Source organism: Dendrobium catenatum, unplaced genomic scaffold (assembly GCF_001605985.2).
Source record: "Dendrobium catenatum unplaced genomic scaffold, ASM160598v2 fragScaff_scaffold_1284, whole genome shotgun sequence".
Lineage (NCBI taxonomy): Eukaryota > Viridiplantae > Streptophyta > Magnoliopsida > Asparagales > Orchidaceae > Dendrobium > Dendrobium catenatum.
The window spans coordinates 2,453,844-2,472,738 of NW_021319746.1; the positions used below are offsets into that span (position 1 = coordinate 2,453,844).

The window sequence follows — 18,895 nt, forward strand, 5'->3', positions numbered from 1 at the left end:
TAGAATATCTATAACATCAATACAAGACTATTATCCTATAGAAATCAAATCAAATCAAGTCCCGATAATTTTCTATTCGATTAAAATCGCGTAGAATCAATTCCGACGGGTAAAATCTTCGTAGAATACAGTCAAATTGTGTGCAATAATCATATCTATAACATATCAAAAGTTGTGCGGTGAAAGTTGTGCCAAATCCAAATCACGTCGAAAAGTCGACTACGAAAACACAAAACAAATCATAACTCGGTCAAAACTCAATATCTTTGAAAACAGAAATAGGGTTCGGAGTCCTTACCACGAGATCTTCACTTTTCCCAACAGCAGCGTCGGACGAAAAGCGCTCCGCGGCCTCCAAAACCAGGTTTTCCTCTTTTTCCCTTTCTCTTTCTCTCTCCTCAAAATATCTGATTTTCATTTATCATTAGTCGGATCGGCCCGGCCGATCGCCAGATCGTCCCAGGACGATCAGACCAAAAACGATCGGCCTGGACGACTCCCAGAACTATTCTCAGGCCGATATTTTCTACAGTGCCGATCGGCCTGGACGATTTCCAATCGTCCTGGACACAGTGCTGATCGGCCTGGACGATTTCCAATCGTCCTGGACGATCCTGAGAGGAAAAATCCAAATCAGAGAGGAACAGTAAGGGAACGAGGTCTCACACCTAAAAACCGGGAATAACCCAAAATGACTTGGAATGCACACAAACCCATCTGCCCGGATGACCCGGCCCGCTTCCCGGCTGCCCTGCCTTCCTGGCGCCCGCTTGCCCAAATGCGTCACGTCACGTTGCATCCCGAGGTCAGGTCGTATCGAATCCCGAAGCCATGTCTCATCGCGTCCAGCATCAGTCGCCACCTCGCCAGCATCCATAGTCAGTCGTCGCCTCGCTGGCATCCACGGCAGTTTCGCGCCACATTGCGTCTCAAGGCCATGTCGTGTCCGCAGGTTCAGTCGGGTTGACCCGAACCCGAAGCAGGTTGGGTTCGGGTCTAGAAAATTGACCCATTTAAAAAAATGGGTCAGATCGACCCGAACCTGAATAATGTCGGGTCAGTTTCGGGTTCGACCCGAACCCGACCAGTAACTCGAAATTAACACCCCTAGCTCCAAGCAATAGAGCAAGAGAGAGATCGGAGATCGCTCTTGCCTCCTCAGTCCTCCTCAACCACCACCTGGAGTTCCGCTGGACCACCACTTGAGGCCCCGAGCTCCACCGGACCACCACTGAAGGCCCTGAGCTCCACCGGACCAACACTTGAGGTCCTGAGTTCCGCCGAACCACCATATGAGGCCCCGGAGTTCTGCCGGAGGCCCGAAGTTCTGTTGGACCACCACCTGAGACCCGAAGTTCTGCCAGACCACCACCTGAGGCCCGGGCTTTTCCCGGACCACCACTTGAGGTCTTGAATTATGCCGGACCACCGCCTAAGGCCATGAGCTCCGCCGGACCACCACCTAAGGCCCGAACTTCTGCCAGACCATCACCTGAGGCCCGGACTTCTATTGGACCACCACCTGAGGCCTGGAGTTCTGCCGGACCATCACTTGAGGCCTGAAATTCTGCCGGACCACCACCTAAGGCTCGGATTTCTGTCAGACCACCACCTGAGGCCCGGAGTTCTGCCAGACCACCACCTGAGGCCCGGACTTCTACCAAACCACCACCTGAGGCCCAAACTTCTGTCAGACCATCATCTGAGGTCCGGACTTCTACCGCCGCATCTACATGACCATCACTAGAGGCCCAGACTTCTGTCAAGCCTCCCCCTAATGCCCAGTGTTCTACCAGAGTACCATCATACAACAACGATCTTTTTGATCCCGGTCTCCTGTTAATTGCAGTCTTTCGAACCCTTATCTCCTGCCGACTATGATCCTTCTGACCTCCATCACTAGACAATGGTCTTATTGACCCTGGTCTCCTATAAACTATGGTCTTTCGGACTCCTATATCTTGTTGACTACGGTCCTTTCGACCTCCATTGTTAGACAATAGTCTTTCTGACCCCGATCTCTTGCCTACTATGGTCTTTCTGACCTCTATCCTATCGATTATGGTCCTGCCGACCAAATAAACATGTCAATGTGGATTATTGTAACTCCCACCATGTAATGCGCTCTATATGATGTACATTTGTGACATCAAGTCAAGGCCTTCTCCGAAGGAAGGGCCTCATTTGTAATCGATTGTAAATACTAGTTGATTCATTCAAACTGTGCCAGGCCTCGTGGTTTTTCCCCCTTTTCTTGGGTTTCCACGTAAAAACTCTAATGTCCTTTATAAATGCTACACCCTCCTCTTATATGCTTGTGTGCTGGATCTTCGTACAATGCTAAAACGTTAAATTATATATTTCTCTACTGCCGCGAATATTCCAGAACGCAACAACTATAATTATTTTATGTCTATTTCTCTTTTTGGAGAAATAACTCTAAAATCTTATTTCAAACCAAAATATCTTTAATTTTGCTAAAGACATGCGCTTATAATATCCTTGATTTTGACTGTGATATACTTATTTAAAGTCTGGCTTAAAAAAAAGTGAATTTGAACCAAATTGGAACCTTGTTCAAATCAAGCTTGAAAATGCTCGAACAAGGAGCACACAAGGTTCGGTTTTCTTCGAACAAGGTTTAAACATGATTTACCTTCGACAAATATAACAATGTATTCCAATAGCTTTAACATTGTAGACTAAAAGGTAGATGCAAAAGAGCGAGTGCATTTATAATTTCTATAATATAATATGGTTATAAAAAAGTTTAACAAGATAAATATAACACAATAGAGAGCAATCATAATAACTATGATATTGCAAATTATAAGATAGATAATACATAGTGTAAAATAACAATTATAATATATCTGTTGTGCCTTGGAATATTCATGGTGGTAGTGATATATAAAGTTTAGCGTCCAGCTTTGTATGATATCTAACACGCAAATATATAAATAAGTAGGCCAGGGGTGCAACGCTCATAAGAGATCAAAGTTTTTACGTGTAAACCCTTGAAAATTGAGAAAGTGAAAATTGGGAAAAATCACTAGTGTTTACAGTTGATTATAAATGAGGCCCTTCCTTGAGGGGAAGGTCTTGGCTTGATGTAACCAATATGCATCATATAGAGGGCATTGCATGGTGGGAGTTGGAAGAATTGGTATTGACATGTTCGTTTAATCGGTAGGACCATAGTTGACAAGTGATGTAGGTCGGAAGAATAGTAGTTGGACAATAGTGGACGGAAGGACCGTAGTCAGACGACGGAGGTCAGGGAGATCATAGTCTGGAGATAATGATAAAAAAGATCGTAGTCGACGGGCGACTAAGGATGAAAATACTATAGTCGGGTGATGGTGGTCGAAGAGACTTTAGTTAGACGACAGTGATTGACATGATTGTAATCAGTGGGCAGCGGATATCAGAAATATCTCAATTAGGCAATATTGGTTGGAGAGATCATAGTCGGGCAACCGTGGTTGGAAGGACTGTGGTCGAGCGATGGAGGTCGGGGAGATAGTAGTTTGGAGATGGTGGTCGAAGAGATTATAGTTGATAGACAACTAAGGATCGATGTAAATACTATAGCTGGAAGATTGTGGTCAAACAAACCATAAGTGATATTGGTCGGCAGGACTGTAATTGGCGGGCGATGGACGTCAGACAGACTGTAGTCATGTGATGATAATCAGATAGACCGTAGTTGACAAGCGACGGTATTTGGGAGGAGATCTAGCATTAATATAATCCAGGAAGAGTTTTAGCAATAGTTGGAGAACGGACAAAGATCCAGCAACAGTCAGTGGTCGGGAAGAGATATGACGATGGCCGATGGCAAGGGAGCTCTCCAAGTTTTCTCCTTTTCTTTCTCCCCCTCATGTGAAGCATGGGGGACTATTTATAGTTTTATAGGAGTGGCGTGGCTAATAAATAGGAAGAAGATCAATGGCATGTTGGGAGTGTTCCATCAGATGGCTCATAGTGATCCCTTTAATCATAAAGTGTTTATCAAGCATTTAGATGCCCTAGAGATGTTAGAATTGAGTGATCTTGGGCTCGTTGGATTCATCTCACCTAGTCGCTCAATTCAACTATAAGCATGTCATATTCGAATATCATTTGGTAGTCAAATTAATGCTCTTAAGGTTCCAAATATACTTTGGACCTTTGATTGGACTCATTTTGGCTTGGATTTGATCAAATTTTATGTCATTGGGTTCATCTCTTTGGTGCATTCAATTTGATTATAAGCTTGTTGAAATCCCAATTTTAATTTTTAAAATCTCAATCTCATATTTACATCGAGATTTGTGCCCCAATCAAGATGAATCTTTGGTGACATATCAATATTAGAGTTCAGTCTAATAGTTATAACACGTCATAATGACAAAAAATATATCATTGCATAAATTATTAAGTGACAAACTATATCAAATGAAAGCAATTATAATATTATACTATAACAAAAATAGTAAAATAAAAATTTTATGAAAGTGATGGGTAACTTGATTATGACTTCTCACTCCACATCAATTACACTTATGCCTACTAAGTCAAGGTTGAGCCTTTAAGTAGTCATTCGATCTAACATTCAAAGTGAGAGTGTGTTCTAATTCATGATTCATAATCTCAAAAATATTTGAGTTTGCCAACTTCATAACATTCTCTTTGACACATCTTTGATCTAAAATAGTCGCCCAAATTCTAAATGAATTGACGACAAATTAACTCAAACATGAGACAATTATATAAATAGACATTAACGTTTCGTTTGGGACGGCTTTCTTATTGTTTATTAAAGTTGCTTTCTAGTACAAAAATTAAAAGTTTTGTACTAAAAAGCTGTTTTAAGAAGCAGTAAAAAAGTCGTCCCAAACGAAGCCTAAATTGGAGGTACTTTTAGGTATTAACCTTTGTATAATACGAGTTATCAAAGTCTTCTTCACACTTTACATGATTACTTTTAGTCCTAAAATACTAAGAGACTTCTTTCCAAAATGTTTGTCCACACATAACTATGTGCTTCAATCAATTTCAATGCTAAAAGCAAAGTCCACATATAACTAAAACAAAACTTGTCTCTAAACCAAAAAGATACTCAAGGAAAAATCTGATTATGGTGCCCAACTTAGCATGTTGGTTTGTTCTCTTTTATTTATTTCATTAGTACTTCATTTTTTTTTTATCTATATGTCTACATATAAACCTCCATTATGAAGATAATTTAGTAAATATTTCAATTTTGTTTGGGACAGTATTTTTTTCTAGTTTCAAGAGATTTTTGTACTGAAAAACAACTTTACAAAGCACTAAAAAAGCATCCCAAAAAAAGCTTTAATATTTATCAATTGTCTTCTTTTAATATGAATGGATATCAAACCAACTTTTGCATAAAATCAATCAACAAATAAATGACATCCATATATTTAATCGCTGAATAAGTCTTTTTCGAACAACTTTCTTAATGCCTTATTTTTCATACTACAAGCACATTTTATATTTAGTTATTATTTTTTTGTTGTATTAAAAATAAATTATGTATTGGAAAGCTATTTTTTTACAGTAACTTACGAAAAAGATAATTTTCATACAACTTTATAACAACTTTTACATGAAGCTACAGCAGTCTCAAATAGATATTAAATTTAAGTTTCGTTTGGGACAATCTTTTACTGCTTTCTAAAATAGATTTTTAGCACAAATTTTTTTAAAGAATAGCAAAAAAATAGTGGTAAAAAACTCTCCCAAATGAATCCTTGGAAATATTTTGATCAAATCTTTCGAATAAGCTCTAGACTTTCATTAGTTGCATAAGACCTTAATTTACCTTGCGATAACTGATCATTTGTAGGACAATTAAGCTAATACAGATTACCATAGCCATTAATTAATATATTTTTCCTTATATAAAAACTTCAAAGACTTCTAATCTCCAACATCTGCTAAATCACAACTTTGTTTATTGAGACAGCTTTCCCTTCAAGAAGACTCTGCACAACCTCTCCCAAGCTTCTCTGTCTGGCTCTCTCTCATTCAATTCCTTCTTCACATTTTCAGCATGGGATTTCTGCATCAAATAATGTTGAATTAGTCTCATTTCATTACAGAGTTTTGTTTTCAATTACAAAGATTTGGGGAAGAGATTATTTTGTGCAGTGCCAGAACGGAGTTCACCGCCCGAAGATCAATCAGAATGTGCCTCATTAATGGTACCGAGCTGCGGTACCGAGCATTATCGAGCCGGGTACTGAGCAGGGGGGTGACGTGACACATTATGATTGGTCTCCGAACGGCGTTCGGCGTTCGCAAAAAATAATTTCACGAGCTATTCCGTTTAGAAATACTCACTTTTATTAGCCATATTCTCATTAATATAAAACATGAAAAAAAAAAATTGAGAATATTTAGATCAAAATTTTTATCATGACAGATCTCAAAACAAGTAGAAATTGTGTTAAGATAAGTGTAATACATATTTTATTTGATTTTTTATGTATCACACTCATCTCAAAGCATATCTAACGATTTTGAAACCCGTCACAACTCAAAACTTCTTCCTATGAGATATAAAGAGAGATTGAGGGGTCGTTTGGGCCAGCTTTCTTACTGCTTCTTAAAGCTAGTAGAAAAAAATTAATTTTTATACTAAAAAGCTGCTTTAAGAAATGATAAAAAACCGTTCTAAACGAAGCCTGAATCTTCGTTTATGACAGCTTTCTATATCTATTGATTAAGGAGCAAGAACTCACCTCAATGAGATTGGAATCAAGAAGGCGATCAACAAGGTGCAAAAGGATGCCTTTGGTGTACTCAGGATGGCCTTGAATTCCCATAATATGATCATCACACTTAAACATCTCAATCCCCGTCTTCTCCGATCGAGCCAATACTTCTACAAATGGTGGCAACTCCAACACCTAAGCAACATAATTCAAACGTTACAAAGTTAGGCTTTGTTTTGGACAACTTTCTTACTGTTTCTTTAACCAGCTTTGTAGTATAGCTGCTTTAAGAAGTAATAAGAAAGCTATCCAGACTTCGTTTATGACAACTTTTTTATTACTTTATGCAACAACCTTTTAGTTTAAAAACTTGTCAATATCGTGAAAAAATATTAATCAAAAGCTGTCCCAAACGGAACCTTAATTCTCACCACACTACAAGAAATTCATCGCTTACCGGCGGTCTGGACCGGCGGTTTTCCAGCCGCCGGTAACAACGGCGGTTTAACCGCTCGTAATAACGGCGGTTTACGGCGCCGTTTTTGCCGGCGGTTTTTGAACCACCGAAAAGCCACTGTTGTTTTACAAAACCGCCGAAAATAACCATCGGTAATGAGTGATTTTCCTGTAGTGCCATTAGACGTAAATATATGCTCTCTTATTTATCACCAACCTCATCACGATGGCATTCAATCACAGAAAGCTGAGGGGGGACATCGAGTGGAGAGAAGAACTTGTTCAATGAAGAAGAGAGATGAAGGGGAGTCACCCCTATATCCCATCCTTTGAATGCTCTTCCTGTGTTGCCTCCCAATGCTCTGCCAATTATCTGACAATGCAGCATCAAAAAGAGCTACATTTAACAATTGAAAACAATAATAATTTATATCATTTTATAGGGCATTGGTACACAATAAAAAACATGTGAAATAATGAAATAATAAAAAAAAAAATTAATCAAATTAATTTTTGCTCCAATGGGCTTCGATTTTAAAAATAAGTTTATGAGTACTTATTGTGATTGGTTAATGAGTTCACGAGTCGAGTTTATCGAATCAAATGTTCAAGCTCAAGTCTATATAGGAGTTTTTGAGCTCATTTGACTCTATTTGTAAGCTTGTTGACCTACTTGATTAATTTAAAATATATTTAAAAATTAATTTAAATTAGTATTATATAATATATCTTAACCTTTAAATTTTTTAGCGAGTCGTGCTAGAGCTGAGAATAAGAAATTAAAAATTAAATACAAATTTTTTAGCGAGCTTAGAATAAGAAATTTAAATTAGTATTGAAAATAAAAATTCTAAAAAATAAAATACTAATTTTAAATTAAAACTAAGAAATTAAGCTTAACAATACAGTCAAACTCCAGCTTTCAAACGAACTTGAGCAATAGAGTCGAGCTAAAGCCTATAATTTTTTAGCGAGTCGTGCTCGAGCTTAGAAAATGAGCTCAAGTCAAGCTTTAGTTTAGTAAGAATTAAATAAACTTAGATCAATTAGACAGATATTCGACTCGACTAAATTAAACCCAATAATCTTAAAGTCTATCCTAAACTAGGATGAAATCAACTTGAAATCAAATTATTTACATCCCTAAAAGAGGTTATTGTTTTATATTAAAAATTATTATCTTTGAAAAAACAAGAAAGAAAAAAAATTATCAAATAAAAAATTAAGATATGATTATATATATGAAAAATTAGGACATAAAAACTACTTTCTATCACCATAAGATTTCGTTTGGGGCAACTTTCTTCCTATTTTTCAAAACAACTTTTTAGTACGAAAAATTTTTTAACTATAAATTTTTACACTAAAAGGTAAAAATATGGATATCAAAACAGATTGATATGTTGGGTTCGGGTTGAATCCAAGTTGACCCGGGTCTAAACGAGTCAACCCAAACACACCCCGATTTTACAAACGGATCTACATTTCTAACCCAGACCCGACCCACAATTATTTAGCACACAATTATAATATTATCTAAATTATTCTAACAATTTTATCCTCTAATTTAATTTTTTTAACTTATAAGAGGGGCCAACCTTTTTCATGTTCATGATCCATTTCTTCCATGTTTTTTCCAATTGTCCAAATGGCATAAATTTATTTAATTAATATTCCTAATTCTAATATAAATTATAAATTTCATGATATAAAAAAACCTCCAGCCATGGTTCATGAACCCCTTAAAGACATTGCAAAGTGATTCAATAAAAGCAATAGTGACATTATTGTAATGAACACGATAACCTTCGACTTTATTAAATTATTTTTCAGCTTTCAGTTAAGTTTCGTGTAGAAATTTTCTTTTTTTCATTTAAGTTATTAACAGTTACGTCCTGATTCAGCAGTATTATTTATTTCTAATAATAATAAGAATAATGTAACTGCATTACTTCTTCTATGTGAATGTCAATTAATTAGATAGTATATTAAAGTTTTGTTTGGGACAGTTTTCTTAGTTTTAGTTTTATACATTTTTGTACAAGAAAAAGCTGCTTTGAAAAAAGCCGTCCCAAACAAAGCCTAAGGTAAACTCACACGCACATCAAATACACGAGTTTTATTATTCTGTGTGGAGTCCAGAGGGCATCCGAAGACCAATAAAAATGTGCCACGTCACCCCAAATATATACCGTGCTCGATACCGAGCTCAATACCCGCCCTTGATACCGTTCGGTACCAAGCGCTTAACCAGGCAGGAGAACCGTCCGGTGCCCGCACAGAATAATAGCTCGTAATTTCTCCTATCAACAACATCCAAAGTCTACTAACATTCATCCAAAATCTACTAACATTCATGAAAATTTCAAAAGTTCAATTTTTAATGTAGGTGGTGAGGATGCGCCTTTGCTCACATGTGAATGAAATAACAAAATGTGATGCTGATGGCTAACTTCTTACTCTCCAAACCATCCAAAAACATTCTCTTTTTATCAATAGAAGAACAGAAAGAAACAGAGAGATTGAGAACAGAACCTGATGACCAAAGCAAACACCCAATAGCTTCTTCTTACGAGCATTCAGCCTTCTCACAAACTCTATAAGCTTCTTGATCCAATCCTCATCGCCATGAGCGTCGCTGCAGCTTCCACTGATAACGAAGCCGTCGTAGCTCTCCACATCGCCGTCGGCCGGAAACTCTCCCCTCGCCACCCGGTAAGCTTCCCATTCTTCTCCTTCTTCCTCTAATAATCCCATGAAGACCTTCAGATATCCTCCGTATTCATTCTTCACGTACTCGGAATCCTCTGCACATAACAGCACTGCATATTTCCTCTTCGTTTCCATTAGTTAGATTAGTATTGGTGGAAGAAGAAGACGAAGGAGAGGAGATTTGAAAGAGAATTGGTAAGAAGAGGCCATTCTGATGGTCTTATAAGGCAGGGGAAGGGGTTGGGCCCACTTTGAAGGAGATTTGTCATTGACTAAGTGAGTGACTTTTTTTAATGAATTAAGGTTAATAAAAAAATCTTATATTTAATTATTTGTGCTATAAGGGGAAAAATATATAGATTAATGACAAGTTTCAAAAATTCTAGATTTGTTTATATAAAAAAAAACTCTTATATTTATTAATATTAACGTGACCGTGTTTTGCGACCAATCAGAAACCGATGGAGGCGGGTGAGATTGTGGGTGCGCGGGCCAGATTTAGGATACAGAGTATCTCCGATCGGGAACATCTAAAACTGAAAATTGACAAGAATTAATTATTGCGCATTGAACCCTCGGAGTGTCAGATTTGTAAAACAATCGAAGAAATGATAAAAATGGAATGGAATCAAACTGAATCATTCAATTTGTTCCTTATTTTGGATTTAGAATTAATAACTGATAAGATATTAATTGATTTGATTCAGTTTATATATTTATTGATATTATTTATTTATTTTTATTTGAAATGCTGTACTTATCATATACCGGAGGCACGTTTTATTCACAAATTTATCTTCTTAACTAAGAAGTAAATATCATAATTAAACAGCAGATAACATTCATTGTTAATGTTAACTAATAATCAATATTTATACTAAAATTGTAGTTTAGTAGATATTTAAAAAGTTTATGTTAGAATATTCTTATAAAAATATATTAATATTATGTAATTTATGTTTAAATTAGTCATATATATGATATATTGAATTGCACAAATCTCAGCATAGATTTTGAATGCATCATTATATTTTGACATAATTTTTTTTTTTCATTTTAAAGTCATTATGATTTTCATAAGTACAAATAAATCAATTTAAATATCTATTACATTCAAATAAAAAAACTTAATGCTTTCAAAAAATAAAAAAATTAATAAAAAATATCCTAAGACAATTTTTTTTCTTAGTAAATAATGATTATAATATTAAAAGTATTATATTAGAATACCCTAATCAAATCTTTGATTAACATAAATTTCACATCCATTTAATTTACTTTTTCATAAATTCAATAAAAAATTTAATTATTATATATACTAACAAATCTACAAATTTTGAAACTGAAACTGGTCATTACTCAATATATTTTTCCTCTTATAGCACAAATCATTAAATATAAGATTTTTTCATTAGCCTTAACTAATTAAAAAAAAGTCACTCAGTAAATGGCAAATATCCTCCAAAGTGGGCCCAACCACTTCCCCTGCCTTATAAGACCATCAAAATGGTCTTTTCTTACCAATGCTCTCTCAAATCTCCTCTCCTTCTTCTTCCACCAATACTAATCTAACTAAAGGAAGCGAAGAGGAAATATGCAGTGCTATTATGCTAAAATTAGAACTAGGAAAGAGGATCTTAGGTTACTTTATGCTAAAATCAGAAGTAGTAAAAACATTAACACTTTAAAAGTGTTTTTTGATCATGAAAGTTGTTTCTGCAATCATAAAGACATTGCTCGAGCTCTTATTAATCATTTCAGCAAACTTTTTAATACTTCTGCACCACCCAATGCTAACCATTGGGATTATCATATCGGAAATTTACTTCCTCGTGACTTTGCTAACTATTTGGTTGCCCCATTCACAAATGAGGACATCCAAGCTGTAGTTTTCTCTTTAACCTCAACCTCCACTCCATGCACTGAAGGTTTTACTGTTGAATTTTATAAAAACAATTGGGATATTGTAGGGATTAAAGTATGCAATGTTGTTAAGATTTTTTTTTTTTTTTTATTCTGGGCACTTCCCTAAACGGGTTAATCATAACCTTAATTTCTAAACATTATCATGCTACTACTATTTCAAATTACATGCATATTTCTCTTTGTAATGTTTTAAATAAGATTGTGGCTAAGCTCCTTACTAACAAACTAAAAAAGGTTTTACCTTCCATAATTAATGAAAGCCAAGTCGGTTTTCTTCATAATCGTTGCTCTTCTGATAACATTATCCTAGCTACTAAAATTATGAAGGATTTCAAAAAGTCTAGAAATCTTTTATGTGTTAAATTTGATATTCTAAGAGCTTTTGACTCGGTTTCTAGAGATTTTATTATTACTCGTATTTTTGTTGCATGGCAAAACTAATGACAAGAAATTGCACACTTTACCTGGTCCACGATTTGTACACCAAAAATTGCTCGAGGTTTTGGTTTACCTTCGATTGATGCTTTTTATCACAGTTTCACTTGTTCTCTTATTTGGAGAATTTTGTCCCAAGAAAATGGTTTAGCACCATGGTATAGAGGGAAAATCTCTTCCCCATGGAATCCTCTCCCTATTCAAGCATCTAAAATGTGGAAGCTCATATGTTCAGTTGCCTGCAAAATTAAGAATAAGATTTCCTTACACATCTCTGCTAACAATAACTTATCAATTTACTGGGATCCATGGTGTACTAGTGAAGCCATTTCAGAATTTATAAATCCTCCATATGTTTCAAATGACCCGGCTCTTTAATGACCTGCCTAGGACTGTTTTGGATGAAATAAAAAACATTCCAATTGGTAAGCATCCGACGGTTGTCTAGAAAGGATTACCAAATCTGACTCATCCTTTATACATGGCTAGCTATTATGAGTTCTTACCATAGGTGGTTTGGCATAAATTTATTTAGTATAAAAGGCATGCTATTCATTATTTCATTTTCGCTTTCTACTTGAATGACAATTATGGAGAGATTAAAATCGGTTAATTTGCTATTAATGAGGAATATTGACATTAATTCCTCATGCATTTTTTGCCTTAATGCGGCGTATAATCATAATCACTTATTTTTTTAATGTAATTTCTCATTTTCGGTAATCTCTAATCTACTTCCGCATATGGATAAGTTTGTTTATGAGGCCAACTTTATTGCAATTATTGGAGCATTTTGATCTTATACAAGGATTTAGTAACAATGTTAAAAAAATAAATTTACTTTGTTATTTCTTCCTTTGTTTACTTTCTTTGGATTGAAAGAAATAAAAGGTGTTTCACTGGCAAGTGGGCCTCTCCCTTGACTCTAAGATCTTCGGCCAGAAATGCTATCAAACTTAAAGTCATGAAACGGAAAAATTATGAGGAGCTTCAAAAAAAATTTACAAAGATTCTTTATTGAGTTGGGTTTTCATGTTTTTGTGGATGATTTGATGTATGGACGATGATGATTGATGCCAACATGTTGGAGGATTTCTTTGGTTGGTATCAAACTTAGAGTCATGAAATGGAAAAATTATGAGGAGCTTCAAAAAAATTTTCTAAAGATTCTTTATTGAGCTGGGTTTTCGTGTTTTTTGTGGATGATTTGATGTATGGACGATGATGATTGATGCCAACATGTTGGAGGATTTCTTTGGTTGGTTCTGCAGGCAAACAAGTTTATCGATGGGATTGATACGGCGTCTTGGATTTCGTTGCCGTCACTGGAGGTCCTTGTGTCATCTTCTCTTTATCTATATGGCCTTGAGGCCGCCTGGGTTGAGGAGATATTCAACTATGATATAAAATCCTGATGAGATAAATTCTTTTTGTTTTGATCGTGCATCATTTTGAATTGAATAGTGGTTTTTGTTTTCAAAATTTTTATCTTTTTTTTTTTCTCATTGTACTTCCTTGCTTTCTTTAATATAAAGGGCTCGGCCCTAAATTTCCCCCCAAAAAAAAATATTTATACTAAATCTGTGTTTTCTAATCTTCTAATTATTTTTATATTTTCTTAAGAGAATAATAACATCTGAAATTATTTTCTTCTAAAAAAGATTATTATTGATAATTAAAGTTATTTAAAATAGAACTTAAAAATGAAAATAAAAAATTTAGGTAAAAATAATGTGCTATAATTTTAGGAATTTGACATGTGATGTTTTAATTATTATAAAAACTACACGAGTACAATGTGCACATTAATACAAATGTAAAAACAAAAATAAATCTTATAAAAATATACATATATTTTTTACTCACATGCATGAATTAAAATATTATCAATAAAAACAATTATAATAATACTCATTTACCTCGACATAGATTCTATTAAAATGAATTTAATAGGATTGCAAAAATAAAATATTATAGCTTCGACACATCACCGAAAATTGCTTTGGTCGAGCACGAATCTCGATATATATTTAAGTTGAAAACTTTTAAAATTAAATTCAGGATCATCTGAATTCTAATTTTAGCAAACTTATAGTCAAATTGAATGTCTCAAAGAGACTAACCCAACGACACTAAAATCGGTCGAACCCGAGCCCAAATGGGTCATAATCGGGGGCCTGAATCACATTTGAAAGGATCAAAGCATTATTTGGATGACAAAATGATATTCAAATATGACATGCTTATAATCAAATTGAGCAACTCGACGAGTCAAATCCAACGAGCCTATTGGAAAACTCTCTATGATCAGGGGTAACAATACGAACCATCTGATGGAGCACTCCGAACCTGCCTCAAATCTTCTATATATTTACGGGGTGTGCCACTCATGAAAATTTATAAATAGACCATCACTCTCTACATAAATGGGACAATTGGGTTATAGATTGGAGAGAAATCTGAGACTTCAAGAGCTCATGCACCATTGCTGACGAACCCACATCGACTATCGTGGGACTATCGCCGAACTACCACCCGGCCGCCGGTCTTCGTCGGACCACTGCCCGATCTTCGTCGGACCACTGCCCAGTCTCCGATCGCCGCCGAACTTCCACCCGACCGCCGGTCACCACCAAACTTTAGCCCGACCATCATCAGACAATCGCGCGGAAGCCGATCAAAAAATAAAATTCTCAAAAAAGAAAATATTTTAATTTAGAATTAAAAAATCGAGCTCAACAAACATGTCAAACTCAAGCTTTCAAAATGAACTCTAGCAATCAACCCAATCTTGTGCCTGTAAATTTTTTAACGAGTCGAGCTCGGACTTACTAAATGAGCTAGAGTCGAGCTTGAGCTCAAAAAGAACTAAATAAGTTTAGCTCGATTAGGCAGATACTTAACTCATTTACACCCCTAGTAGACCCAAATTCGGGGCATAAGAAAAATTTGTAATGAAATAATCTGCTTTTTCCAGCATACTAAAAGATCTTACAGTTATGAAATTTTTCTTATAAGGCATATTAAGAATTTGTAAAATAGTTTATAAAAATAATGTATGCATTAATATTTTAATTTTTTTATTCTAAATTTGATAATAAATAATTTCTTGAATTTATAGTCTATAAAATTATTATATGTAGTAGAAGAGATCTTAATTTCATTTTTATGATGATTTTTCAGTTAATTATATATAAATATTAATTTTATAATAAATATCTTCATCATTCTTATATTAAAAAAAAAAAAAAACTTTCAAGATGTAAAAAAAAAATGTATATGAATTTTTTTTATTTTTGAATTTACAATAATATGTCATAATACATAGCCTTTGGTACCCCCTAAAATTTCCATCTATCAAATAAAAATCCAAATATAAAAATCATATTATTTTCATTAAAAATTTAACACAAACATTAAAAAAATAAACTCATGCAACATATTAATTTAATAAAAACTTATTTTAAATAAAAATAAATAATACTCTCCAAATTGTAATTGGTTCACATAAAAAATAGAATCCAAAATAAATTTCTAAGGATTGTTTGGAACAATATAGCATTATATTCAGAGATATTTTTCCAACCATAAACTAAGTCTCATCCGAAATAAAGCTAAGCACGATCGGATACTCCCATCCCGTATTCGAATCCCCTCTACTACGGCCTCGCCTCTTCAATAGGGTAAAACAAGTGTGGGCCCGATGCTGGTGTTGACCTCGCTAGATTCCGCCGAAGTATTAGTTATGCCGTCAAACGCTCCCTTTGAAGTAAGAGTGGCAGCGAATAGATACCCCATTTTCAAAAAAACAATTCAGAAGAAAGCAGCCCACAGAGTTAATTGTTTCATGTGCTGATATATTTGTATGGGGGACCGAATTCAGATTTCAGAACAAATTTTTCTTTAAAATAAGCAGTTCGCAACTCCGAAAATAAATGCCGAACTCAATTATATAATATCGGTCCTCACTGATTAATATTTTAATTAATATTTTTCTATTATTGATGAAAAAGATAAAGCTGTGTGGAAAATAGAAAAAAACTATTTTCGAAAACCTTCCGAATAAAGGTCAGCACCAATTTATTGTGTTCAAATGAAAAAAAAAATTATATTTTGATATAATTTACATTATATTTATTAATTTATACTTCGATATTTAAAGAATTCAATTAAAAAGAACAAAAAAGAAGAAAAAACAAAAAAAAAAATTAAGCATATTAAATTTAACATCTCAAATAATACTTAATAATAAATAAATAATGAGTATTCATAAATCAATCTTAAAAATAGCAATGATTTTTAACTTTATCATATATTGATGGGGCAACAACAACATCAAATCTTTATCCCGCTACATGGGACCTGCTATATGAATACTTTTTAAGAGCTAAATTCTCTTTAAATCTAATAAAAAAGATTATTTCTAATACTTTCCAGCCAAATATTTTTAAGTCTACCTCAACCTTTTTCAACATAAGTTAAATCTAATACATTTATTCTCCTTACCATGTTATTAGAAGGACGACATTTTATGTGATCAAATTAGGGGTATCAATTCGGGTCAACGAGTCTAGTTCGGGTCGAACCCGGAACTGACTCGGCACTGTTCGGGTCAACCCGAACCCGACCCGATTCGAGTCCGGGTCAACCCAACCTGACACGAATGACCAGAAGTTGACCTAAAATTGCTAGTTTTGGGTCAAAAATCGGGTCAATATTCAATTTTCGGGTCAAAATCGGGTAAAAAAATGGGTCAATGTTGGGTTTCCAAGTCAAATAGGAGTTTTCGGATCATTTTCGGGTTGCTAGGTCAACCAGAACCCGACCCGATTTTTAAAACGAGTTGATTTGTTGAACCCGAACCCGACCCGTTTCTGGTCCAGGTTGACCCTAACCCGAATTCTTCCGGGTTGGGTTCTAGTCGTGTCAAAAAATGACACCCCTTGATCAAATCATCTAAGACGACAATCTCTAATCTTATTTGCCACTAGAGCTACTCAAAACCTTTTCATATATATACTTGTTTTGTATTTTATCTCTAAGGGTAAAGCTATATATCATATATTGATGGTATTTTTTTTTTTTTTTTCAAACTCTACCTTAAGATGATTTCAAAAGAAGGATTATGAACCCTGATAAATGATAGAGATCAAACTCCACCCAGTTGCCCCAAAAATTAAAATCAAGAAGAAATGGCAACATGACTAAATCAAACAAACATGCAATAAAAAAAAGGAGAAAAAGTGTAAAATAGTTTAATCAGCTACTTATATATGATTAATTTAATCATCACATTTCTTTAATTTATTCTCCTAACTGAATAAAATTGATCCCAAATGATTTCTTAAAGGCTAATTTGAGATCAATTTTATATAATTGAGTGACTAAATTAGGAACAATTTTGTATCTCAATTTCTATCTGAGAGAGCATTTGAAATCAATTTTGTATGATTAATGAACAAAAAAAAAGTGATACTCTATAAATAAATTAGTGACATGCATATAATCTAGGGAAAAAATATTGATCAAATAATAATTGGTTGTAGAGCAAAAACCCAGGAGTGTCAATATTAGCAAATCAGAAACAACTTGCACCATTCTCCATCCTAATCTTTTTCCTTCTTCTTCGTTGGGGGAGGGAGGGAGTAAGGGTGTTCGGAATGTTGTTGAATGCTTAATCGATACGGAAAATGTTATTGATTCTTCTTGTGAGAAAGTTATGGGATGTGAGAATTCTAACATTGCGACTGGGAACGATGGTTTACCTTCTGTTGAGCCTCCGACTGTTTCCCCTGGTGCTAAGGGTGATGCTGGTGTTTTTATGTCGGGTGCTGCTGATATTTCTTTGTCTCCTAATACAATAAGCCCAAAATGTGAGAATTTGCAAAGCAAAGATTGGTCAAGTCATAATAATAGTCAATTAAAGATGGATGAAAAGCAAATAAGAGAGAATTCAACAAGAATTTACAGCAACAAAAGAGCTAAAACATTCAAATATAAATAAGCAAAAAAAGTGGAGAGATTATTACGTGTGGAGTCCAGACACAGAAAACCGTTCAGTTTTATAACTGTAAACAATAAAAACACAGTTATTGTTCATCACTGCACTTTTATTGCTCACCCATACGCTTTTTATTACGTTTTTACTGTTCACAGTCACAAAACCGAACGATTCCCGATGTCCGTACTCCGCACGTAATAATCACTTTTTGGGGGGTAAGGGCACACAATCAAATAAGTACTATCATAGAGCAATAAGATCAAGTGGGATGAACTGAGTTGAACTCAGAAAAACACAATGATAATTTTGAAATGTGTGTGTGGTGATGGGGAGACTGAAGAAAAGGATTATTGGCCTCAGCAAACAAAAGGTATGATGGATTAAAATAGAAATTGAGTTCAGATCGGATTGAAGCTGCTATTGCAAATGACATTAGGTCAATTATTGATGGTGAATATCAAAAATAACTTACGCAATGGAGAGACATACTCAAAATGTAATGATACATTGATATTTGTACAAAAAATATTGTTTCCTTGTACTTCTATTCATTTCACTAAACTATGTTATTCAATTGATTGTGTGATTGTTTTTTATCCAATTTAATCCAATATTGACTTCAATGATAGAAGTTGAT

General features: G+C 34.7%; 1 protein-coding gene across 1 annotated transcript; it reads right to left on the bottom strand.

Moving 5' to 3' along the window:
* Nucleotides 1-5,771: 5,771 nt before the first annotated feature.
* Nucleotides 5,772-10,068, bottom strand: LOC110102497 (gamma-glutamyl peptidase 3-like). Its single transcript, XM_020830844.2, has 4 exons — nt 9,720-10,068; nt 7,402-7,557; nt 6,756-6,923; nt 5,772-6,073 (listed from the first exon to the last, which is right to left on the bottom strand). The coding sequence occupies exons 1-4, from the start codon at nt 10,029-10,031 to the stop codon at nt 5,966-5,968; spliced, it is 744 nt and encodes a 247-aa protein (XP_020686503.1). The 5' UTR covers nt 10,032-10,068; the 3' UTR covers nt 5,772-5,965.
* Nucleotides 10,069-18,895: the final 8,827 nt, after the last annotated feature.